Source organism: Hoplias malabaricus, chromosome 1, assembly GCF_029633855.1.
Source record: "Hoplias malabaricus isolate fHopMal1 chromosome 1, fHopMal1.hap1, whole genome shotgun sequence".
Taxonomy (NCBI): Eukaryota; Metazoa; Chordata; class Actinopteri; order Characiformes; family Erythrinidae; genus Hoplias; species Hoplias malabaricus.
The window spans coordinates 57,664,600-57,690,377 of NC_089800.1; the positions used below are offsets into that span (position 1 = coordinate 57,664,600).

The 25,778-nt window shown below is 41.8% G+C and overlaps 1 protein-coding gene across 1 annotated transcript; it reads right to left on the reverse strand.

Moving 5' to 3' along the window:
• Nucleotides 1-6,053: 6,053 nt before the first annotated feature.
• bmp4 (bone morphogenetic protein 4) lies at nt 6,054-17,375 on the reverse strand. Its single transcript, XM_066667817.1, has 4 exons — nt 17,128-17,375; nt 13,337-13,459; nt 12,295-12,650; nt 6,054-10,078 (listed from the first exon to the last, which is right to left on the reverse strand). Exons 3-4 carry the CDS (start codon nt 12,641-12,643, stop codon nt 9,219-9,221), a joined length of 1,209 nt encoding a protein of 402 aa, XP_066523914.1. The 5' UTR covers nt 12,644-12,650; nt 13,337-13,459; nt 17,128-17,375; the 3' UTR covers nt 6,054-9,218.
• Between the last annotated feature and the right edge of the window lie 8,403 nt (nt 17,376-25,778).

A 25,778-nucleotide genomic window follows, 5' to 3' on the forward strand; every position in this document is an offset into this window, starting at 1 on the left:
AACCTTCATAGACAAACACTGGCAATGGAATTCCCACAGTTCATCGTGAAGAGCTAAGTGTGGCATTGTTAAAGGGAGGTACCTCTGCCTGTTAGTGCTGTTAGTAATAGCTCCTGCTAGATCTGTCCTGGTCAGCTGTAAGTTATTATAAACTGGAAGCATCAAGAAGCAACACCGCTTCAGACATGAGGCTGTAGGCCGCACAGACTCACAGAGGTGGTTCACAGGGTGCTGAAATGTTGCAAATGTCTGATGTTCTGTTGCATCTGTCAATACAGATTTTCAAACTACTGTTGGAAGCAACATCACCACAGGAATTGTGCATCAGGATCTTCGTAAAACAGGCTTACACATCCAAGCATTTACACACAAGCATAAATCCACTCTCCATAATACAAAGCAAAACCCACTGGGGTCTGGAGCTGCAGAACTGTGTTCTTTGGAGTGACTATGTGGTGTCTGGCATTTTCTGGCACTGTTGCAGTCAAATCTGGATTTGGCAGATGCCAGGAGAATGCCATGATTAGTGCCAAATGTAAAACTGGGTAGAGAAGGAAAACTGGTGAGACTATTTCTTCATCTTGTGAAGATGGGAAGGTCATGTAGTGTATAACGTGTTGGGGCACTAACTTGGTGTTCATGATGTAATCATTTCTAAGTTCCACTTTAGCTTACAGAACGCTTTGGATGATAAGGCACAGTAAACAGTCTACACTCTGACGTTCGGCTCTGACAAAAGCCTGTAATTTTTTATCAGTCCACTAGCCTTCAAAATAACCAAACAAACACTGCTCCAGTTCCGTCCCCAGCACAAGCCCTTTTTTATTGTCTGCACGCATAAACTGACATCTTACGTCCTACCAGCAGAGGGTGCACACAATATACCCCTATAGAGCCCAGTCATTCTTTCAGTGCTATTGTTATTGCCACAGAACGTGCCCTGTTCACTTCAGACCAAACTTCCACATCCACCCCTGCTTTTGTCCTTTGTTCTTTCATACAGTTCTCATCCTGTCATTCCTCTATACTCATTAACACACATACACTCATGCTCATGCGTACTGGTTGTGTTAGGCCTAATCCTAAATTCCATAACTGTAACCCTGTATATATAGTCATCAAAGGCTTGGAGTCTAAAACATATATTTTTTGTTGTACACTGGAACAGTGTGGGAAAATGCAATTATAAGCTTCGTAGTAGAGGGGAAAAGACACCTGAAACCTGATCACCTCCCCTCAGTATTTTCTGAAATGGACAGATGTATATAAATATTACTATATTTTGTAAAAAATAAATAAAAAAATAAAATACAATAAAATTAACTAAAATATATACCTAATTCATTAATATTTGACAGCTCCTCAAAAAAAAAAAGATTCCCTAATTAACCCATAGGGCTGTGAGTTGTGCTGAATGTAATATTCAACAATACCTTGTTGATATGAAGACAAGTAATGGCTATCCCAAAGCCAGTTGTCCATACCCCTGTCGTTTTTTTTTTTTTTTTTTTTTTTGTGTGTTGGTTTTTAATATATAACACAAAGTCAGACACTTTTGCCCCATTCTAGTTCTTTAAATCAGCACTGGCCATGCTCTCCATTATACTATTGTCCATTGCAGCTAAAGCCATGCTGATGGAGCGCTAAAATCTTGCCCTCTGTCCCCTCTTCCACTGCATCATCCATCCAGCTGTCTCCCCTGAGCCAGGCCCCATTTGTGGTTCACGGCTGGTGGGGCACCCTACCCTGCTCCGATTGTTATTTTGTTCTATATACATCTTTTCTTGTGTTAAATTCCTGACATTGATATAATTTTTGGCTTGCTCCCGCACCAAAGTGAACATCTGTTTGTGGGCCCGAGAGGGGACGGGCTGCAGTTAGTACATTTACATCGGTTTACATCGGCCTGTCATTAAATCTAAAAGTCATGCTTAATGTATATAAGATCAGACATTACATAGTATATGACATAGTATAGGACATAGCATAACTGCATTTAACTACATATTAACACACATTACAGTCTCATCTGTAGGAGATTTTTGGAGCAATGCCATGGATCAAAGCTGGGAAAATCAACTCCTTTTTTACTGCTCAGTTATACCTGACTCAAAACTGCCAAGTTTAGCTGTTGCGTCAGAGCTGAGAACTCGGCAAATTTGGCTGAGGTCCAGCCCTCGGTCCCTTACACTTACTGTAGAGAAATCAACTCTGATTCCTTACAAAACCTTTCAGTATCTGATTTTTTAAAATCACATTTCTGTAAATGAGCTGTGAGAGTATAGGTGTAAACATGTTAGGCCTTCGGACTGGCTCCTGAAGGCCTCACCACTGTGAGCGCTCACCTGGCTGTATCTATCTAGATATAGATCTATACAGATCTATACAGAGTGTCTGTATAGAACCCTGATCCTTTAACCCTTTTGTTCCCACCGAATTTGAGGAATGTATAAATTGTATTTTCATTGCAGATTTGTGTTTATTAGGCTACACATGTAGAGACTCACTACTACGACTTACAAATGTTCCTCACATTTCCTTAGCTCACATCAGCCATAATAGAACTGATTGTCCATGTTCTAGGATCTGTTCGGGCCAAAAGACCACCTGCATGACAAATGGTTAGGTCATCTAGGGTAATACACTGACAAGTGTGGGTACGCTCTGTCACTAACATCTGGCATTGCTCTTCTTGCGTAGGTCTGATTCATCACCTGAAGCAGTCAGGCTGAGGCCATGCACCAGAAGCCCTTCAGCAAACCCCAAACACAGCCTGTATCCCTAACCTCCTTTGACACTTCAAAGCCCAGTCTGCCCAGAGAGGCAAAAGCAGGGCCTGGGGAATCATGGGAGACAAAGGAAGCGATTAAGAGATAAAGATCAGTCTGAGATATGACATTTCATCCCAGGCAGATCCGGTGGACACACTCCATTCAGAGAAGAATACTGTGGAGGAAAGGGAAAAGGGGCGGGCTGCTCCCCTCCCTGCTGCCCTCGCTGTCTGTCTGCAAACATGGGAAAGGGTCGACTGCTTTCCGACAAACAATCGCCTCCAGCCCGTGCTCCCAACCAGCCCACCTCAAAAAAACAGGAGCAACAAGGTGACACGACTTCAAAGGAAGGTACGGCCTAAAAGGCACTTTAAGGGGGGAGGCCCACACCATCAGAGAGCATTCAAAAAGAAACACTGAAAGAACTAAACACGCTAACCCAGCGTTAACATTTATTTTCTTTCAAATGATGATATAATGTTCGTCGTGCCTTTAATTTTCGTTCAAATGTAATTATCTATACAAAAGAAGTGGGAGTAAAAGAAAAAAAAAACGTTCCATTGTGGACCTAATTGCCACAAGGTCATGTTACAGATCTGGTTTCACATCCGTGCTTTCAAACAGCAGCCTGCAAAACCCAGAGCACAATCCACCTGTCTCTATCAGGTGAGCTCAGGGGCAGTATATTAACAGAGAACCTTTGAGAAAACCAGCAGGCTGATTCATAGCAGGTATCAGAAAACCTTCACATTCTTCTTTTACTTGAACATGAAAAAAGGGCTGCTGGCCCAAAGGCTTCTGATTGGATTGAAGTGTTTATTGTGTTCCCCTTGAAGTCTTACAGAGCATCCATCTCTAAATGTGGGTTATGAGTGTGTCCCTCTTTTTAAGAAGGTGTTTACAATGCACAATTAGGGCTTTGTTGGAATCGTCTAACAGTGTAAAAATGCTGGGAATGGACCCAGCGTAGGCACTGGAATGATTTGGCTCCTGGTGAAATTCCTGTCACACAGAGAAGGGAGGCAGATGTGGGACCTTTGAGCTGCACACCTGTTGGAAGGGTTAAGAGGGAGCGCTGGGAAAAGAAAAGAGAGGCCAGTGGACAGTTAGAGGGCAGGCAGAGCCAGGGGCCATATTTTCATTAGCTGAACCTAATGAAACTGCACGGCAACCGGGAAGAAAGCCCTACTGCTGGGACTCAGTACCCGCTCCGAAATTACACTGCCACTCTGACAACAAAAGGGGCATTCCGTCCTCACAGCGACGCAGCACTTAACACCCAGTTTCAACTCGGAGCATTTCCTCTCCACATGGAAATTTCCACTGTGCCAGCTCACAGGTACCATGTGTCTCTGTGTTGAGCAATCCAAAGCAAAGCACAGGAAATGATGGCCTGACTTGTTGCTTGTATAATGACAGTAATGGATGTTGCTCATTTAGATCTTTAGACTATTCGTTTTTATTGGTTACTGCTGTGCTGGGTTTTGTACACCAGCTTCAGAATGCCAAACATTCAACTTTTGACTCAACAAGTGAAAATCTACTCGACATCAAAAGACTACCATCAAAATAAATTAAAACAAGTCCAAAACGTAGTTCCTAAATGGCTCTGGGTTGGGTTTCCCAAAAACATCTTAGAACAAAGAAGATTCTTAAGTGGTAAAGTGAGCATCACACTGATCTCTCTCTCTCTCTCTAACTGATAACATCTCTCTCTGTTAAGATGGTTTTAACACTGAGATGTTTTTTTTTTTGGACCCAAAAACTTGGGTTTGGATGTTTGGTTTGAGGACAAACCTCTAAAGGGTGTAGCACTTAACATTGCTCAACAAAAAGGCCCACATCACATATGTGCTTCTTCTGTGGCAGAACTCTTCAAATCTGGACTCCAGACTCTAGCTGGGTTTTGTTTTTGCTGGTAATTAATTTATTGGATGTTGATTGGCCACCTAGTGCTATACATCCCAGATTTGGTAGCTAGATTCAACACCTGGCACCCAGATTTGAAGATTTATGTTCTATAGCATCGCCCCAAAGAGGATCTTTCTCAGAATTCAAAAAATCCACTAAAGCCCTAGACACAAAAGTGTATTTTACAGAACCATTTATTTAGACTACAACTGGGATTTGCTTGTCCTCTGCTATAAAAGGTATTCGTCAAGTTTGAGATATATTCAGATAAATAGTTTTTATATAAAGTTTTGTTGTGGTGAATGAGGCTGTATGTGCACAATCAGTGGTGAATTTACTATCTTCGCTTTGTGATATACACTCAGCAAAACATTTTAGTCACATCTCTGGGTGATACTTATACAGATCCCATTACTGCTCTGGCTTTGATTTGCCGGGCTGAAAGTGAGCAACTCTTGACCAGGTGTTGTTGAACATAGGTCCAAAATTCACCTCTGGCCATGACCCTTTCACCTGGAAGAGTCTCGGAGGGAAGACAGAAGCACTGAGATTAGATGGGTTGTCCTGTAGTGAGCTAACTGGCCTGTTCTCTCTGCCGTAACGGCCCAAAGCTCCCTGTACTGAGTGTTTGTGTGTGTGTCTCAGGTAGCTCGCTGAAGCGCAGAGGTGTCCCTTAGGAGCAGAGGTGCAAGCGAGGGTGAGAGTGTGTGACACGGATAACCCCCACAGATGGAAAGCGGCTGCTTCTAAAGTTTCAACCCCCCTTGGCTCGCACTCCACACACTTGGGACCATGTGTGAATGCGGCGCAGTGAGTGGGAGACTGAAACAAGAGGCTCTGACCTCCAGCTGCACTGACATCACCTGTCAGCACCCAACTCACCCTCACACACACCCGCCCTCCCACCTCCAAATAAAGCCCCTCCCTCCCACCTCCAAATAAACCCCCCATCCAATACCTAGCAAGGAGGGGCTCAAGGGTGCATGAAGAAACAGGTTTTCAGCGGCAGACCTCACAGAGCGACGCCCCTTTTCTCTACAACAGGGGCTTTTGAGTGCCCAATCTAGCGTAGGAAAGCACTCTTTTATCTGAAGCGACTGCTTTCAAACAAATCAAGTGACTGACTTATTAAGCTGAACCAAGTCAGGTGTGCCGGTACTATTACCCAGAATAGTGGATAGGGTGAAAGACTGGGGAAATATGGTAAGTTCTGGGGTAAAAAAAAAAAATCAGCTTCCCAAAAATGAAGGTTTTTAATTGCACATCCAAACTGAATTGCCACAAACCCACAACAAAGAAAAAGTTATTTTAAGCCCTATCTATAGCCCTAGGCTTTCTAAGTTCCTAAGTTCATCCAAACCCTTTTTTGGTCTTAGAAAGGGGTTAATTGTCTATAAACTGCTGAGCTTTAAAGTCCAATGTTTGGTTAAAGGCCTCTTGAAGGGTCAGTTAGCCTGACAGTGTCAACAGACAATAATGAGTTTGTTGTAAGTGTGTGAAAACAGTACGAGACAAAAAAGTCGTTGGGATAATGGGCCATTCAACTGCAATAAAGCCAAAAGGGTTCAGCCTCCACATGGTAAATCTTAAAAAGAATGGCTTCATCACATATAAACAGATATAGATTAGGAGAATAGATCATAAACAAGTCATGTATTCATTAAAGGGCCCATGTCACGAAAGTTCCCCTTAATTTGGTTTAGAATGTAAACACTGTTAAAGTTTCAAAGGAGCCTTTCATTTTCCAGTCAACACAATCCATGTAAGGAAGCATAGCAACAATATATATTTACATATGCTGCCTACTCAGCCTACAGCAGTTATAAGGAATGTTTTAGGCCAAATTACTTTGAAATAATTATTTTACAACTTAGTGACGACACTGCATTGGGATGGTATTGAAATTAAAACAGAACATGTGCATTTCTAGTGTGGTGTATTTTCTTAACCAGAAAATTCACAATATTGCATACAAATGGGTGAAAAGACACCAGACATCTGCCTGGAACAATCATGTGACAAAATGATCAGATGAGGGCTGAGTTACGTGAAAAAAAAAACATTCCGTAGCTAGGGTTGTAATTTTCTCAGAGGGGGGAGAGTAACACCAACATTGTCAATATAAATGGAAGAAAAACCACAGTGGAGCACCTGTAAGAGAAAAAATTACCCCTGAGCCCCATGTAAATTGAATCCAGTCTGAATACATTTATAGACACATTAACACAACAGCCTGATTAATTCCAAGGGAAAATGAGAGGTTGGAAATGGTCTTATAAAAAATATCAAGGGTATTTAATTGAGCCCTTGTCATGAAGAACCATATATCAGCCTTGTCCAGTGTTAACAGTGAAAAAAAAAGCTTAGCATATGTTTAAATTGAAAAATATATCCTACTAAGCAGAAGACAGGGGATAAACAGCTTTATTTTAAATAGAGGGTGTAATTTCAGGCCTAAGGGGTGTATACAAAAAATTCACATATATAATTCTTCATTGCAAGGGCTGAATTATTGTTAATTGTACATAAAAACACACAAACATGATCAACTCTGGGGAAAACTACATGTTAGATATGGGCCCTTTAAAGCTTTAAAGAGAGACAGTGTGAGAGACAGGGACAAAAAGATCCTTCCAATCTGAACTTAAAAGCATTACGTGGTACCATTACATACAACTGGCATGGTTTAGCTTATATAAATGTTTAGATTACAGCAGGTCTTGCCGGCTCTGGCCATTTAAACTAATGCCTGCCCTCTTCATGAAGACAAGGTGGGATAATGAACTGCCCCACAATTACCATAACTGGCTGATGTTATCTTCAAGCAGCAGAGCGGCTAAGATGTGTGTAATTGCTCTGTCAACTGGCTTTAAAGCGCTCCCCTCTGCCCTCAGCCACTTCAAAATGAAATTCTTCTCTCTGTTTCCCTCTCTCCACTCATCTGTCGAGCCCGGGTCTGAGGGGGAATCTTCAGAGAGACAGCCTACACTTCACTGAGGAAGAAAAACTGTTACAACTATGTGGTAACACAACACTAAACTGTTTTCCACTATAGAGCCGAGATGACAGACTGGTGTTAAATCCACTGCTCTATCATTTAAAGACTGGGGGGGAACGATCAGTAACACCCAGGACTAAAAGTGAGAGATCTGAGCTTTAGGTGTTGGCCCTGATTTCTTGTGGGATTTATGTGTTTGGGTCTGTCCATGGGCCTTGAACATTTTTAACACCAGACAGAACATTTCTGATTCAGTAAAAAACATGGTGTGGTTAATGTTATTTTTAAGCTGTTGAGAGGAAAACCCAAAAGCTAAACCCAACCGACTGTCCTTGTGTTTAAAAAGCTTTGTCTTTTATAACCCCATAAAAACTGGACTGAGCTGACTAAATACATTAAAAACCATGCATGTTGCCCATGTTATGATTTAATATCATGATTTCTATGTCTGTTAAGCTCCTCTCTAATCTGACGCCCCATTCTAAGCCTGGCCGTTGACTCTATGCTGGAGGATGGCCGAGTCGTCTAGTTGTAAATAAGTGAAGTAGAAGTCTATTGTTTGATGGTTGGAGGTTGGAGACAGGCGTCTCATTGAGCCGGAGACAAAGGCAGGAGACAGACGGTCTAACCTTTGATTCCTCCCAGGGAGAGGTGGCAGTGTCTCGGCACACGTCTGCCACCATCACAGCGTAGTGCCGTGTCTACACTTTTGTAAAGAAGTCTGTCCTAATCAGTTTCTTTAATGGCTGCTGAGGGCCATCAAAAAGTAAAGGCTGCTGTAGGAGATTGTGCTTTGAACTTGCTGCTGCTGCTACAGATTTCAAACAGCTCTCTCTCTATAAAACTCCTCCCCATATTCATGACCCATTTGCTAAAGCAGCAAATCTTCTGGCTGTATGCACTACCCTTATATTAACCTCACTTTGTCTTGTAGCGTTTCACCATTTATTTAAAAAAAAACAAAAAAAAACAAATTATGGGGACATCTAAAATCACATGTCTAAAAAGTTGATGCAAAAAAACGTGAATTCAAAATCAAAGTACATTTGTGATTTCTTCCACTGATTCCTCACACAAATCAGTTTATCATCTCACACAGTGCTCTATTTTCCGTACACAAATGATGCATATTCTATTTGTTCATCTGCTCCAATAGGATGTTGGCTGGGAGGTTATGCATTTCCCATGTTTTTCATTGTAAATGTATATAGTATGAAAGAAATAAATATTACCAGTATACTTTACTTTTTTTGGTGATTTTTTTTGTATTATTTTCTCATTTTAAAACCCTTATATGATCTAATATACATTATGAAAAGTTGTACAGCTTCTTATTAATGTTTAAAATAAGGTCTCACTTTTATTTTTTAATATGTAGATATAAATATATATATTTTTGTCAAAATATATGATCATATGGTCAAGGAAACAAAAAAGGGAGACAAAAATACATCTCAACATAAATGTTATAAATAAGCGTCCAAGTGAAGATATTTGTGTGTACGATGAGGGCCATTATTAACTCAGTTCATAATCGGCTAGCGGCAGCCACAGCCCTCCACTACCATATCCTGGTAGTTCTTCAGGACCACCCTGTCTGTCTCGTCCAGGTAAAGCATTGAAATAGGACTGAGCTCCGTGGGCACACAGCAGGCCTTAGGGATATTGCTGTTCACCGAGTTGACCAGTGTTTGTACAGTAGCGTGATTAGTGGAGTTCAGGTGGTCCGCCAGAGGGAAGGGACACTCCCCATGGCAGTAGTAGGCCTCGTAGCCAGGAGGAGCCACTATCCAGTCGTTCCATCCCACTTCGCTGAAGTCCACGTAGAGCGCGTGCCTGCGGCAGTTGCGGTTGCGTTTGCGGCCTCGCTGCTTGGGGCTGCGTTTGGTCCTGCGCGTCAGTGGGTGGCCTTTGCCATCATGCCCGAAAGTGACCAGCAGAGGGCGCAGCTGGTTCCAGTCTTCACCCGGTGCCTGGTGCAAGGAGCGGCTGATGCGCACGTGCTTGCCCTGGTGCCGTGGTGTTTGGTTCAGGTGCAGTACCTCCACGGCCAGGCCATGATTGGGTAAGCCATCAAGTGTCCAGCGCAGCACAGCTGGACTCACATCGAAGCTTTCCCAGCTGGACATGTTGTGGTGTACTAGCCTAGTGTCCAGGAGCCGCGTGATCAGCTGCCCCGACCGGGGAGGCTTCAGCACCTCATACACATTTATCCTGTGGAGGCCCTCAACTTTAACATCCAGGGCCTCAGAGCTGAGCTCTTCAATCCGCTGTCTGTACAGTCGCAGCTCTGCTGTGGATAACAGCTCATCCTTTGGGATGCTGCTGAGGTCAAAAAGGAAGCGCAGTGGAGTTCCGGTGGTGTATGGACCATCCGATTCCACCTGCTCCATGTGCTCTGAGGAAAGAGGACAGAGAGCACACACAGGTTAGATCTTCAAGATTTCACTACAAGTGAAAATGGTCTCAGAGCAGAAAAGGTGAAGCGCCAGTATTAATAGCAAGGATTTGGTGAAATTCAGGGTGTTAGAAAGGGGCTGACACTAATCTCCAAGAATTGATGTCCAGGTTCCAAGCTCTATAGGTACACTAACAGTGCACAAGTTTTTTTCTCCACTGTCATGGCAGTACTTAGTATGACATATTTAGGTGCATTGTGGGATTGGAGATTGTAAGGAAGTACATGATATTTTTGATTATATTTTCAGACGCCACAGCAAAATGGCAGACTTTCAAAACGGCATAATATATAGTGACTAGAGCGGACATATTCCCAAACTACAGCTTAGTCAAGCCAAGAAATTTTAGCTCTTCAAAAAAATATTCTCTTGCCTTTCCTCTAAAGTCACCAGTGACCTTCCCTCTCTGTTCCTGAACTCCCCAGCCTGATGCTCACACTCCACCCAAAATCATTCATGAGAATCCCCTGATACTGCTGTTTTTCCATTTCTGCAGAACTCCAAACTACTTACATGCAGATAATTTAATTTAAGATAAAGCACATATTCATAAATGTGGTCAAAGCCTCCTGAAATGATACAAATATGTACCCCCCACCCCAGAGTTTATTGAACTCACATGCATCTGTGGCCTGGATCACAGGAATCCACTGTGGCTCACAGTGCTGTTCTCCCTGGCTGTGCTGAGATGTGCATTACTGAGACAGGCCTGATTACTGTAGTACAAACAAAGTGGAGGGTAACTGTTCCGTGCTCAATCTGCAGATTTCTGGCACGATCACTATTGTTGGAAAATGAATGTTTTGTCTGCCATGTTCCTGCTCAATTTGGCTCTGTTATTTCACACCCAGGACCTAATCTCCAGCAGGTGGTTCTCGTTATTGAAACAATCTGTGTTTCTGATTAGATCTGCAGTTTGTTAACCGGGGACATTTATCATTTTCATCCTGAATAATCATTAGCTGGTCACTCAGGCAGCCTTTGGTGGCAGAAACCCTGGCTGGATCCTTCTGCAACTGAGCTACATGCGTACACATGACAGTATTTACTCAAATGCCCTTCAAACTTGACAATCCTCCACTATAATTCTCATTTGTTCAGACAATTTTGCACTTTGTAAAGAGTTTAATAGGAAAAATAAGCTTATGTAACGTTCCATTATACAGTTAGACCATTCTTTAAGATCAAGGCTTGCTTGGATAATGGTGCTTTCCTCTTTGTGTTCTCTGTGAGCCAGACAGACCACATATGGCTGAGTCCTCCTTACAGAATGACTTCTCTACAATTTCCTTTATCATTTCCTCTCTCCTGTCCTTTGCAGCATCTCTGTACGCCTGTCGCTATCACTGTGATCACATTTGGAAACAAATACGGCCAGGAAAATAAATAAAAGACAAAATGACAGGAAGGCTGTGCTGGTGTCCCTCTATCACCTTGGCACTGAGAATTTGTTTTTCCAAGTCTCCTGGGCGCTCTGTCTGCCTAAGTGCCCACATTGTTGGCAGCAGGACTTTATTTAGAAGTCTGCAGAGTAGCATTAAAGATAATTGCATGTTAAGGAAGGTCCCTCAAAAAGATCTACATAACTAAAGACTGAGGCAAACTGCTGCAGAGGCTTCTGCTAGATAGGGTTTTGTACATTCACAATGATAAAAGAACACAAGGGTTTTATTTCTTCTTTTATCCCCTTTTCACAGAGAAGACTTTTTAAGTGGGAACCGTTGTCTACTCTTTTGGTAAAAGAGAAATACTGTGTGGTCTTGACAAAATCTCCAAAATCCAAGAGAATCTGCAAAAACACTTTTTAGAGGAATTTATAGGAGAAGCAAAAGCTTTTTAGCATGAAAACAGATTTACATAGTCCATTTCTATTGGTCTATTTCTCAAAGTAAATGTCACCGTTCATTACAAAAAAGCACTAGTATAATTTGCTAACTATTCATTGAGTTTTGGCATAAGTTCCTCCTCAACATCCTCATGAAATTGCAGCTGCCAAACCATTAATTAGCAATCCTGACTATATAAACTCACCCACTTGTAATGCCTATTTATTTAATGTTTTTGCTAAATGGTTTAAAGAAGCAATGACCTTATGAGCTTGGTGCAAAGACATATTTTCAAACCTAAACTTGGTAAGTATTTGAACAGGTCTTACCTTCATGATGGAATGCTCTCACAGTGTTGGCTCGGCTGGTGGACCTCTCTGGGTACTCAAAACTGACCTCATGATCTCCGGCCTCATCTGCCTCGCCGGACTGCAGCCGGTAAAGGTCCAGCAGATACTGAGGCACCACGGCCGAGCGACTGGGCCTTGGACGCCTTTGCAGGCCGAACATATGCAGCAGCGTGGCCTCAAAGTCCCGCAGCAGTTCATGACTCTGACCCGGGTTATTCCCCGACACTTTCTTCTTCCCTTCCTCAGGTATCAGACTAGCATGGTTGCTCTCTCCCAGTACGACTTGGCATAATAAAATGACCATCAGCATTCGATTACCAGGAATCATGATGTCTCTGGTGGACGATTGGGGACAAGATAGAAGGCATGGTGGAAGGGGAGGGAGTGGAGGAGAGAGGAAAGAGTGAGAGGGAGAGAGAGAGAGAGAGAAAGAAAGAGCACTATGTTTATAAGAGATTTTTAACTCCCCACAACATCACCCCTCAAAATTCCACAGAGCCAAAGCCACATGATACTTTACAATGAAAACATTTTAATGTGTAATAACTGCTTGGCCTGGCTTGTTTAAAGGCCAATGATCAGATGTTCCTCTATCCATTTTCCCCACAACAACATCCACAAGGAATAAACAGCTAGAGTGAGAAGCTGAGAAAAGAAATCTCTTGAATGGAATCTAGTGGAGCACCCCCCCCCCCCACACACACACACACACAGTAAGATTAGACAAATAAGACAGCAGCCTCAGGGTCAGAACAAAACTTTAGGCGATAAGGAGCAGAGTCTCTACAAGCCTGACCCAAGTGAGGCCTAACAAAGAGCGCGTGCCACACATTTCACAAGCATTCAGAAAAGTCCAAAGAATCCCTTTCTTTTTGCCACTGCTTGTTAAGACTGACTAAGGCTTTTAATTTGCTCCTAGAAATCATATATCCAAGCAAATCCTCAGGAGAAAAAAAAAACAGGCCCAAAAATGCAGGGACTCTGTCACATGACATGAATTGGATAGGCGTGGTCCACTTACCGACAGAAAATAAAGCATGGGAAAACAGTCCATGTTTGTTGGAAGCCGACACTTGACGAGATCTTTGAGGAAATGTTATGTGGTGCTGGAAGGCTGCTTGAGAACTTTGGAGAGAGTCTTGTCCTGAAAAACGAAAAGAAAAAAGGCAGAAAACAATCACTGGTTTTCAGATACTAACAGACAAGGCAAAAAACAAGACAAATGAGTTCAAGAATACATGATCCAACATGGCATTACATACAATTCCATGACAAAAAGAGCACACAGTTAATCCCCCAACACACCAGAGCGATCTGTGCTCATTGGACGAGCTATCAGATAGCGCATGGCTGTTCAGGGATGATAGCAGGGGCTAATTAGCATGAAAATAGAGGTGAGGCTTGTCAACAAAGGGATAACACAACTGCTTCTCTTAACGGCTCCTGAAAGCAGTCAAGTCGTCACTGGTTTATCCCCTCCTCCCCGAGAGGTCACCAAACCAAAGAGAGGTGGAGTCCTCCTCACCTTCCTCATCACTGTCAGCAAGAGATCCACCAATGAAAACCAGTCTCATTACCTCTTGCATTAGGTACAGCTCTAAACACCTATGGTTTATATAGACTTTACTCCGTAGTCGTGGGTTAAGTGCTCAGTGTTTGCAGGGTTATATTAGACCCAGATTAAACACAAAGACAAAGTGTATGAGGGGAGGCTTGAAAATGACAAGATGGTGACAATCCGATTCAATAATGGATCGGTTCAGGACCAGTTCCCAGGGCTTTGGCTTGATGACTCTCGGCTGAAGTTACACGTGAGGAAGCGCACTAATGAAATTAGGAGTGTTGGTCAAACAAGTCCTCTGCAAACAACGGCACCGCAGAGCGGACGGCCCAACTCAACGGGTGAAAGCAGCAACGCGTGCATTTTGTCATCTTTTGGATTGGGTTCCACTGGAACAAGCCCAAGCATTACAACAGAAATGATGCATATTAACAAGAACGCTGGGTGAGTGCGTGTATGTGTGTGTGAGTATGTCATGAATGCACAATAGTTAGTGTATTTTATTGCTCCATTTGGTCATTCTTCATGCAATCAAGGAACGAATCTGGCACTGGATAATAACGGTCACCCCAGTCTGACCCTGTACGCACAGTTGTTATAGAGTGTGGTTTGGACAGGATTCCTGTTTGTTCGATTCCTGAGCTGAACTTTTCAGTGATAAGTTCAACAGAAGTGTGGGGACACTGGGAGGTTTGTGTCGTGTGAGTGAGAGTGTGTGCTATGTGTATAAGGGTCATGTTTGTAGCAAAGTTTAGCAGCTGTATCTGTATTCAAACAGCTCAAACTCACAGTACAGATGTATCTTATTAGACATATTCTGTGGCTCAGTAAATGAATCAGCTGAAATATAGATAGCATTAAGATCTTACAAACCCAGTAAACATGGTCAAACCACACATATGGATGGAGTAATTCAGACAGCTAACCCTTATTTAAAAACAAAAACCCAAAATATTTACAGTATTTCTCTTTTTTTTTTAAGGATGAAGACGAGCGGGGCTCTTTTGCAATGAAAGCAGCTTATGGTGCAATTTGGCCTGGGCTGCCTGCTTCCTCTGGTTTGGCAGAGCACTGTGGGCCTCACTGCATTTGACTTCACTCTCCCTAACCTGACTTAATGAGAGCCGACTATGCACATGGCCCTTTAGATGTGTTTCCTGAGGAATTTGACAAGGAATGAGGGGGGCAGCAGGTTACTGCAGGAACAGACAATAGTAAGGACCCAATTTTAACATTTTATCTCTGTCACGCTTCATTCAGATCTCACCAGAACAGTCTTTAGAAGTCGCTGCTGCCAAACTGAGAAGGCAGCATTGTGTTGTCCTCTGTTGTGGAGCGCAGAAGTATGGCTTAAATCATTTGTACTAGGCCCAGAAGTTGCTTTGGTCAGGTAGAGACTTACATTCCAATATGTGTATAACACAGACAACAGGGAAATGCAAATTACAAATTCTCTCTCTCTTTCCCTCCACATGTTATTATATATAACGGCTCAAACCACACATAATTTTCAATCCATTTAGATTAATACCTCTTTACACAGGGTAACACCTCATTTGGCCAATGCTCTTCTATGGTCGCGGTTCAGTTCAAATTACCTGCTATTTAAACAGAGAGGAACCGACCTGCTCCGGATCTATTTTCCTTTTTTTTAATGGAAAGTTGCCTGAACAACACATCTGCAGGTGTTTCTTTTAATCCCTCTCATTCACTACAGGGCTATTTTTCACAGGATACGTGTGTAGGCCTATTCTAATCAGTGTATCAAAATAGAGTCCAGCAGGAGGAACCTGTGATCAGAGTCTGCTAATTCTTCAGCTATTTCTGCAAATAAAACTCCAGGTGACTATATTTAACTCTTCCGTGCCCCCTATTGCTCCACTGTACTATCACAGCCCTGTTTCTTAAAATACAAAAAGCGAAAATACACCAACCAAAACAGCTAGGTTTGGCAACGTCAAGTTCTCAGGAGTTGACTTATTATAAAGACGATACTCCCTACTGTTTGCTCTGATACGTGTCCCCATTTTAGTCTCTCTCCGCTGGAGCCCACTGTGGCCCGGGGCCCTGAGCTGTGTCCAGACCAAAGCACAGTACAGAATATTTTTTATACATCAGAGTTTTTGGCCAAAATGAAAGATTTTGTGTTCCTTTGTAAAAAGCATTAAAAAGGAACAAAGCAGGAGGGTGTAAAACCTTTAAATGTCTTCATTCTGATTCTCCACTAAACACTTCATTACACACATGCTCATTTGTGTTCTACATTAGACCACTCTGCCTCATCTCTGAACAGCTGATTACGCTTCACATTCTTAACAAAAAAGGGTTCTAATTACAGCTGAAAAAAATGTTGTCCAACTCATAACATTAATGGAATAGTTTCTGGTGCTGGAACCAAGGTTAAAGAGACTTCCCATCACAGACTAACGTGATTTAATCCTGCAAAAAAAAAAGATTTTAGGCATTAAAATATTCCAGAGAGTCCATACGGTTCTATAGAGGATCATCGGTTTAGAAAAAAAAAACACTTCGAGAGCCTCTTTTTTTAGAGTCCATATTACATTGTCAACAAACTTTTCCTTCAGAAGTGCTTGAGAAAAGGCTACATTGCCAGTAAGACTCTCAGAATTGCTTCTTTGTCTGTTTTTTTTATTCTGTGATGGACAATTTTTTATAAATAGTTATTTAAAGAACTTTTTTGAGCATTCTCTAAACCATGTGTTTATATATATATATATATGTGTGTGTGTGCGCGTTTGTTTTTATAGTATTTCTAGTACTTTCCAGTGATTTTGTAGAAAGCACATGCACTGCAGCATTTTCCCAGCCTCAGAAACAATCAGTTTCATGCTTCTGCTCAGACTCTGTCTGCGTGTGTTTATTTAGGGCTCTAAGAGTATAGCTATAAACCAGTGAAAACTGCAATAAAGTTCTGCCTCCACGCACAGAGCGGTGGAGAGCAGCAGGCGAGTACGGAGCGCGCGCAGGTGTGCGGCCCCTCGCGCTCCTCTACGAACGGGACAGAGCGCGCGCAGCTTCATAACATGTACAATAGAAGCTGAGAGCACACTTACTCCACGCGCCTTCATACAGAGCCAGCTATGTCACTGGATTTCCCACACGACTGTATGTAACTAAACCACGCTTCGTAAATTTGCGCGAGCGGTGCTCGGACGCAGGCAGTGAGACGCCGACAGCTTCCCAGTGTCCATCCCTTGTCCACCACAACCACAGTTAAAGCGGTCACTCACCATGGGGAGCGGCGCGCGCTGGGTCCACGGAGTGAAGGCAAGGCGGGAGAGGCGAGCTGAAGTCACGCGACACAAGTCCGGTAAACGAGAGCGCGAGCGACAGCGCGGAGCATTAAGTCCGAAGTGTCTGTTCCGGGACAAGAGCGCAGGCAGCTATCTCCAGAGAACAACACACCATCAACTAACTCTCTCTCTCTCTCTCTCTCTCTCTCTCATACACACTTCCTCACACACACTCTCTTCTCTTCTCTCTCTTTCTCTGTCTCTGAGACTGATCCGCAGCCCCAGCGCCGCTGCACTCTTTATGAGTCCCGCCCACTCCTCCTCCCAGACACACATACACACACACACACACACACACACCTCCCTTCGAGCTCCCCGGAGGACACACACCGACCGAAAATCAGAGCGTTTTATTTTTACAACTATTACATGCTTCTCTTTCTTTTCTCTCTCTCTGTCTGCCCCCCTCACTCTGGCAGAATTTCTCTCTCCCTCTCTCTCTCTTTCTTCTCTCTCTCTCCCCCTCTGTATTTTTATTTTCTTCTCTGTGATTACCTATCTCTGTGTTTAATTCTCTTACTACATTTCAGCTCTCTTTAGCAACATCTCCACATGTATTCTTTTGAAAGGATATGCAGCGGTTGTGGTTGTCCATGTTGATTGCACTCACATTCCCAAACATGTATGTGGAGTATGTAAACTAGAGTCCTTGTTCATTTTCCATTCTAAGTATTCATTATCACTACAATGCACCTAATTAAAAAGGCTTTCCAAAGAAACGTTATCAATTCTATTAATTGTTTAAAAAACATTATATGCATGGCATATACACCCTCAAAAAACCTCGGTTGCTCATTGTAAACAATCGCAGTGGATTGTGGTTGAAATTGGCTCCAAAATTGAAAGCACTGAAGTACTGATCATTTTTAAGGAGACCACACAAGTGATCTAATTAACAATTTTTATTCTGAAAGTCATGCAGACCCTACATATGAACACTGAACTGTCTCCTAAATTGTGAGTAGACTCATAAATCAATAGGATGAGCTGTGAGATCAGTGTTACTGATCTCTTGTGTGGATTGAACAATCTAAAGCAACACTAGACAAAGAAGGATATCACACGTGTGCCAGGGGGCTCACAAGACCATGCTCCAACCCTGCTGATTATAACACTTCTACTGGACACACACACACACACACGCACACGCACACACACACACACACACACACACACACAGTATTTAGGTGAGCCCAAACAGTGGCCCAAAGCAAACACTACGAAGGCAATGACCTTATGTATTCCAGTCAATCGCTGTATCCATTCACTTACATAAACAACCCCATGAGGAGGAGAATTAGTTCAGCTAGCCAGCCTGTTTCAAGTGTATGAAACATGATCCCTGTAAGTTCTACAGATTGTTTCTTCTTCACCATTTACTGACATCAGTGTCTGGCCAGGCAGCTTTATGGGTTCCTGGCTCCCATGGAAAGTCATGTGCTCTGAAAAGCAATTAAATAGGATTTGCGGTCTTCACATTGTTATGTGACCTTTAAGGTAAAATAAGGGAGATCAGGGAACGTCGCTTATCACCAGGATCACTGTGATTCTCTTTTCTAACCACTAAAGGCCCAGTGTGTGAATGAAACCTTACACACACACACACGCTCATTAGCATAGTGCTTTCCTATCTGCTGGGGCTGCTTTACCTGACCCAAGGTCATAAGGCAACACTTACCTTTTATTTACTTGCGAACCCCTCCCCCCGCAAAATAAAGAACTAAACTAAACTAAAGAATCAAACTGGTCACATGTCACAAGGAGGGGGCATTTAAATCATTACAGGACCGTCATTACCCTTGTAATGCAAATGTGATCGAGTAACTGCTCACTCTTCACTATTTACAGACCATTGTCAGCCATTATGTAGCCTGTAAAGTGCACACACTCGCTATTCCTGACCAATCTTTGTTTATTAGAATCCTCATTTTTATCATTTAGATATCTCAACAAGGCAATGGCCTCCAGGGTAACACGAAGTATTAGGACTACTGAGAACCCCCACATCTGGCCAGGACAGGGGTTTTGTGCTTTTGCATCCCACAGCAGCTGTTCATTCACACTCTCCCAGCTCAGGGTGCATTGCACTCCTAACACTCTTGTCTTGCCATGAGCCTGGCCTAAAGCTGGTGGCTGATTTGGAGTCGAACTCTCCAGTGAATTCCAGTTATTAAAAGGTTATATATCTTCATTAGACTGTTAAACCAACAACTGGACATTCTCACTCTTGGCTCATCGAAGCATATGGAATGTTCTGTTGAACGTGTGAATTCTAAATCTCTTTCACAATGAAACAAATTGTCAGCCTGTCACCACAGAAGGTAAACTGGATGTATATGTAACATGGTAACTAACAAGGCACTGTTATGTAATATAATAATTATTTAGCATTTCAAACTGTATTTCTAAACTCATATTCCAATATATAGTAGACGTGGATGCACAGAAATAAATATACACACAAACACAAACCTCAACATAATTGCATATAGAAGCAATATAGAAGTTTTACCACGTATCCATTTCAGGGTAGCGGTGGGTTCAGAGCCTACCTGGAATCACTGGGCGCAATGTGGGTACACACCCTGGAGGGGGCACCAGTTTTTGCAGGGTGACACACACTCACACATTCACTCACACCTATGGACACGTTTGAGTATCTAATCCACCTACCAACGTGTGTTTTTGGACTGTGGGAGCAAACTGGGGCACCTGGAGGAAACCCACGCAGACACAGAGAGAACACTCTGCACAGACAGTAACCCGGATTTTGAACCCACAACGTCAGGTCCCTGGAGCTATGTCACAGCAACACTATCTGTTGGGCCACCATGCTGCCAAGTAAAAATTATATAATTTAATACCTAATTATACATGATTTAAAAAATATAATTATAAGAAGAAAGAGGAAAATGATTTTGTCTGTGGTACTAGTCATCATTATGCATTCATTCATTATCTGTAACCCTTATCCAGTTCAGGGTCGCGGTGGGTCCAGAGCCTACCTGGAATCACTGGGCGCAAGGCGGGAAAACACCCTGGAGGGGGCACCAGTCCTTCACAGAGTGACACACACACACACATTCACTCATACCTACGAACACATTTGAGTCACCAATCCATCTGTCAGTGTGTGTTTTTGGACCATTGGAAGAAACTGGAGCACCTGGAGGAAACCCACATGGATACGGTGAAAACACACCTCTTCACAGACAGTAACCTGGAGTGGGACTTGAATCCACAGCCTGCTGCACCACCGTGGTGTCCACTAGTCATCATTGACAAAATGAAATTGTCAAAAAATATGTTACTCTGGTAAAGTATAAAACTTCCAAAATATTTCACACAATAACAAGGTACATTCCAGCTTTCATTGATTCATTGATTCATTCATTCTCCCTTGATATACACTCATCCTGATATGTCCTCATTATCAATATAAATTGCTTTAAAAGAACATGCAGATTCCTTTCGGTTGCAGACCTATTTTCTTGAGAAACAGCAGCAATGCTGAATATACTCACTATGAATAATCTCAGGCAGCTTTCAATTCAGAATCTCAACAGCAGGATGCCCTCCACACACTGGAGTCACTGGCCTGCAACTCAATCACAGTTAGGATTTGACTAAATTATAGCCTATACATTTATATTTGGAAATAATGTCACAATCCAAGACCTCCACTATAATCATATTCAAGCATATTTTTTAGCTTCACGTTACTATATACACACACTTATATATACTATCAGTGTGTAGTTACCCATATGGTTTTTTTTTTTAAAAACACATGATAAATTTTCACCCCAATCATATAAGTTAAATATATGACAGTACAAAAACACAATTGAATCCATAATAATTTAACATATTATTGTCCATATATGTCATACACACCTTCACATTCATATACTGCACAACATAAATCCTTCCTGTTGCACCACCATGCCGCCCCTACGCTGTAACATGGTATCATAAAATTATTCCTGTTACTATGTAAGATGTTATCTATGTCTTGTGTATTATTAAAGTCATATTTATGATGGAGTTTTAGGGCCATGGCGTTGAAAAAATATAAAAAACAAGATTCCGAGATTAAAGTCAGAATTCTGAGAATATTCTGGGAATAATTCGCTGCAGTGTGTTGCTGAAGTCATACTACGGTATAAATTTCAGGAATAAACACTCTTTCTCTTCCACATCAGGACCACAGTGTGATTAGTATTTAAACACTGAATCGGTGCACGAACCCATGGCATGTAGTTTTACATGATACAATTAATGATCACGAAAATGATAGATCCAGAGCGAGTGGAACTGCGACGTCCCCATGAGGCTCCGTCGCGTTATGGCTCATGGACTCTTGCAATGAACTAAAGCCTTATGCATCGCAGTCAGGGGCTGCACTGATGGGTTTAGGCGACACATCGTGTAAATGCGTTTAATAAATAATTCTGCTCACTTCACTGATTGCTTCTTTCACAACTCACTCATGGCGCACAGTCTATGAGTCTGCCTGTCTACATACTATAATCAATAATAACCCAAACAGTGTTTCTCTACATATTCTGATTATATTCTCTGAATTATACAGACCTTTTTTACTCAATTATTCTGAGATTTTTTCTCAGAATTATTCATTATTATATTATAATTATTCAGAATTATTCATTGAGAATATTCTCAGAATCTTTTTTTTTTTGTCTTTTTTTTTTTCAAGGCTGTGGCCCTAAAACTCCGTCATGTTAAAATCTTAATGAATTTCTTACTGAGCAAAGGAATTTTGTTTTTCGGTTTCTACTGCTGCCAATAACATTTTTATACTATTATTAATGCATATACACATATATCATTTATTATATATAGTTACAGTACAGTATCATATTTGTTGTAATGTAAAATTTTAATTAAAACACTACAAGAATCAGACATTCAGTTATGTTCAAAACACAATCATAACATTACATCCAATGTCAATTTTTTAAGTATATCACATAAGTCATATCATCATAAGTATTTTATGTAGATCATATATTTTTTACAAAAAAAATCTTAAAAAAGATCTTAATTCACTGTAATATTTTAATAAGGAACAACAAGCTACACATATGTTTCCCACTTAAACCATATGTTATCACATAAAGTGTAAAATGTAGGGTTTGCCCAAAGGTTATATAGTTTTTATAGTCCCTAGTACGTTTTTTTGTACAAATGTGACCATAATCATACACTAAATAACTGACTTATATTATATTATATAACAGCCTATTGCGTTTTTATCTGATTTAAGCAAGAAAATTCCATGCTTGCTTTATATGAAACATACAAATTATTTTTATATGGGTAGTTCCCTTCTGCATTATGACCCACCAAAGAGATTCACACGATGACCACCGCAGGAAGGAAAACCAGAGGCTTTTGGAGATGTAGGTGAGAGTAATGTTAGTCATGCCCAGAGGTGAGGGCTTTGCTGAGGTTGACTTTTTTTCAGTCTGTTGTTATAGCACCAGTTTCTCTCTCCTTGTGTGTGTGTGTGTGGGTGTGTGTGTGTGTAATTGAGGTGTGCTCTGAGGCGTTGACCAGGCTTAGCCTCCTGAGATCACAGAGAGATTGTGCATCCCAAGGGTGGTTGAGCTGAAGGCACATTGTGTGCAGGATCCCAGTGCCTGGGAGAGACTATTCAACTCTTCACGCACTACAATCAAGACCATCTCTACCATTTAACTGCCCCTATTTTGGTTTTCAAAAAAGTTGAGACAGTTGCCGTGTTAAACTAGAAATGTGAAATGCTCTTAACACATTAAAAAAGTGATACAGTCCTGCTTGGGTATAAAAGCTGCACCCAGGAAGGGCCTAGACTTTTATGAATGACTGATGGCATTTTGGCAAAAAAGTGCACTGGGGAATAATACAGCAATAAAGTACAATGGTGGTTGCAGGGATATTAAGTGTATTAAGTGCACTCTACACTGCCTAATATCATCAACAGATTTTGGTAAATATTCAGTTTTTGGAACTGGAATTTTTTATTGCCTTTCAACACAACACGAAAGTGATTTTTAAAATGATGATCAACAGTGATCAACTGTGCAAACTGTTCTTGTTCCAAACTTTATGGAATGTGTTGTTGGTAGCACATTTGGGATACACATGTGTTACAAAAATGTAATAGAAAACATATCGAATGTCACATTCTTTAAAAAGAATGTACTAATCACTGCTTAATACTGAATTACACAACACTAGGCTAGTCAGATATTTGTTATCATGACGGCTGTGATGGTTAATAAAATCTAGCATAGCTCCCTTAAAACATAACTGTAGTGTTTCCTGTGGATTCCTTTTACCCTTCCATGTGTGGTAGTACATTGTCATCTACCATCTAAACTCATTCTTTATGGCATAATCCTAAAACTATGCCACCTCTGTTACTGGTGTCATGTGATTGAATGTGCTAACTGGGTGACATCTGCTATTGGGCAATGGCAGAGGTCAGCAGCGGCCAGTATGTAGTCATCTAGAGCCAGAGAGTGAGACAGAGCCAATAAATCAGGCTCAGAAAGCCTTTCACCTGTGAACACTTGCCCATAATCAATGACTTCAACAGCAACTCAAAGCCCACCTGAGAGAGCAGACCTCCTGCTCAATGTCATAACACACCTTACTTTTCTCTCTCTTCTTCTCTCCCCTCGGCAAGTGTGCTGAGTCCTGCACTAGTGGAGACACGCGCCCAGCTCGCTGATCAAACACAGCTTTCACTGCTTGCTGGAACATTCTTTAGACCCAGCTTCCTCTTGACCACCCGGAATAGCCCGAGCAGTGGTCAGAATGGCCCTAATCCCTCCACGGCCCTTAAAGCCTGTAAGTGCATGAGGTTTTAGGTGTTCAGACGGGTGAAGAACAGAGACTAGCTAAACTATTTTAATCCTGTTGATGGAAACAGTAGGCAAACCCCCCTGAAAGCGGACAGGTAAAGGCAAAGCAAACAAAGAGGAAGGGCCATGGGACATTTAACCTTTCCAGATCTTTGAGCTCTTTCCAGGGTCTTTAGCTCTTTCCATGGTTATGGAGCCTTTTCCAGATTCTTGCACTTTTTCCAGGTTTGCAGAGCTTTTTCCAGGTTCTTGAGATTTTTCCAGTTTTATAATTCCTTTTCCAGGTTCTTGAGATTTTTCCAAGGCCATGGAGCCTTTTCCAGGTTCCTGAGATTTTTCCAGGGTTGTAGAGTATTTTTCAGGTTTGGAAGAATTCCCAGATTAACAGATCCTTTTTCAGGTTCTTTGGCTATTTCCAGTATTATGGAGCCATTTCCAGATTCTTGAGATTTCTAGGTTGTAGACTTTTCCGGTTCCTGAGTCAAATCTCTCAGTCCCAAAATGAAGAGAAATGGCAGTTATTCCCACACGGCTGTCACAGTTTAACAAACATAATTCGTTTGCTTTTAGTGAGTACACTCCGGTCACAGTAAAGTATTTGTGTTGTCAGTGTAGGGCTTTTGTCTGTTTGTTCAGAGCAAAGATTATTATCTTTAATCTAAAATACTTGGAACAGCTCATGGGGCTGGATTTACATGGCCTCACTGTGTTGTAACAAACATTTCTCAAACAATTTGACTAGGTGGCAATTACCAAAAAAAACAAAGACCTTCCAAAGACGACTGTGATAATTGAACAAATAAATCAGTCAGGCCCTTTGTCCTAATATTATTTTCTTGAAATAAATCAGAATTATGATACCAAAAGTGAAGTCAGCTGCAGACCAAACAAGAGAAACTGTGAAACCATTTTCAGAAGCGTCTATATCCGCTCTATAACTCTCCCAGTCATGTACATCAAAAATGGTATTTATCTCATGAATATAATAAGTGCTACAAATGTCTCTGATATTACCACGACTGGAATAAAACCTTGCATCTGCAAAGTGAAAAGGTCCCTTAAAAAGAGGGGGAATACATTCATTCATTCATTTATTGTCTGTAACCTCTCCAGTTCAGGGTCACGGTGGGTCAGGAGTCTACCCGGAATCACTGGGCGCAAGGTGGGAACACAACCTGGATGGGGAAAATACATTATTTTCTTTAAATACAATCTACATTATTTATGTAAAGTTATTTCAGTGAGTCTGTTCATCACATATATTTCACACAACACAGTATCTGCTAAAAAATAAAAACCATGATGTTTTAATCTGATTTTTTTACAAAATATTGGAAAATTTCAGCCTCATGTATATCTTAAAGTTACATTGGTGACAATTATGCCTCGTACTTCAGTCTTCCTACAGCTGTCTCACTAATGGCTATAAACATATCAAAGTCTCCCTCTGGGGTTAAGCAGGATGCTGGTATTTCTTTGTTTTCCTCATTTACAGTTGCCTGTATGAATGGACTGGGCTAAGCTCCATTTGGATATGTGACTGACAGGCGTCTAATGTCCCCCCATCTCCTGCTGTCACCGGTGCTAAGCAGCTTCTGGCAAATATTATCAGAGCTGTCTGCTGAGAGAGTGAGCTGGCCTGGGCCTTTTTTTAGTCCCCCACTCAGTGTGGGGAGACACTCACTGCCACAACACTGTCCAGACCTTGTGTAG

Coding starts and splice junctions, on each gene's coding strand:
- bmp4 (XM_066667817.1), bottom strand. CDS start 12,643: ATGATTCCTGGTAATCGAATGCTGATGGTCATTTTATTATGCCAAGTC. Junction 10,079..12,294: donor GAGAGCATTCCATCATGAAG/GTAAGACCTGTT, acceptor CTCTTTCCTCAG/AGCACATGGAGCAGGTGGAA.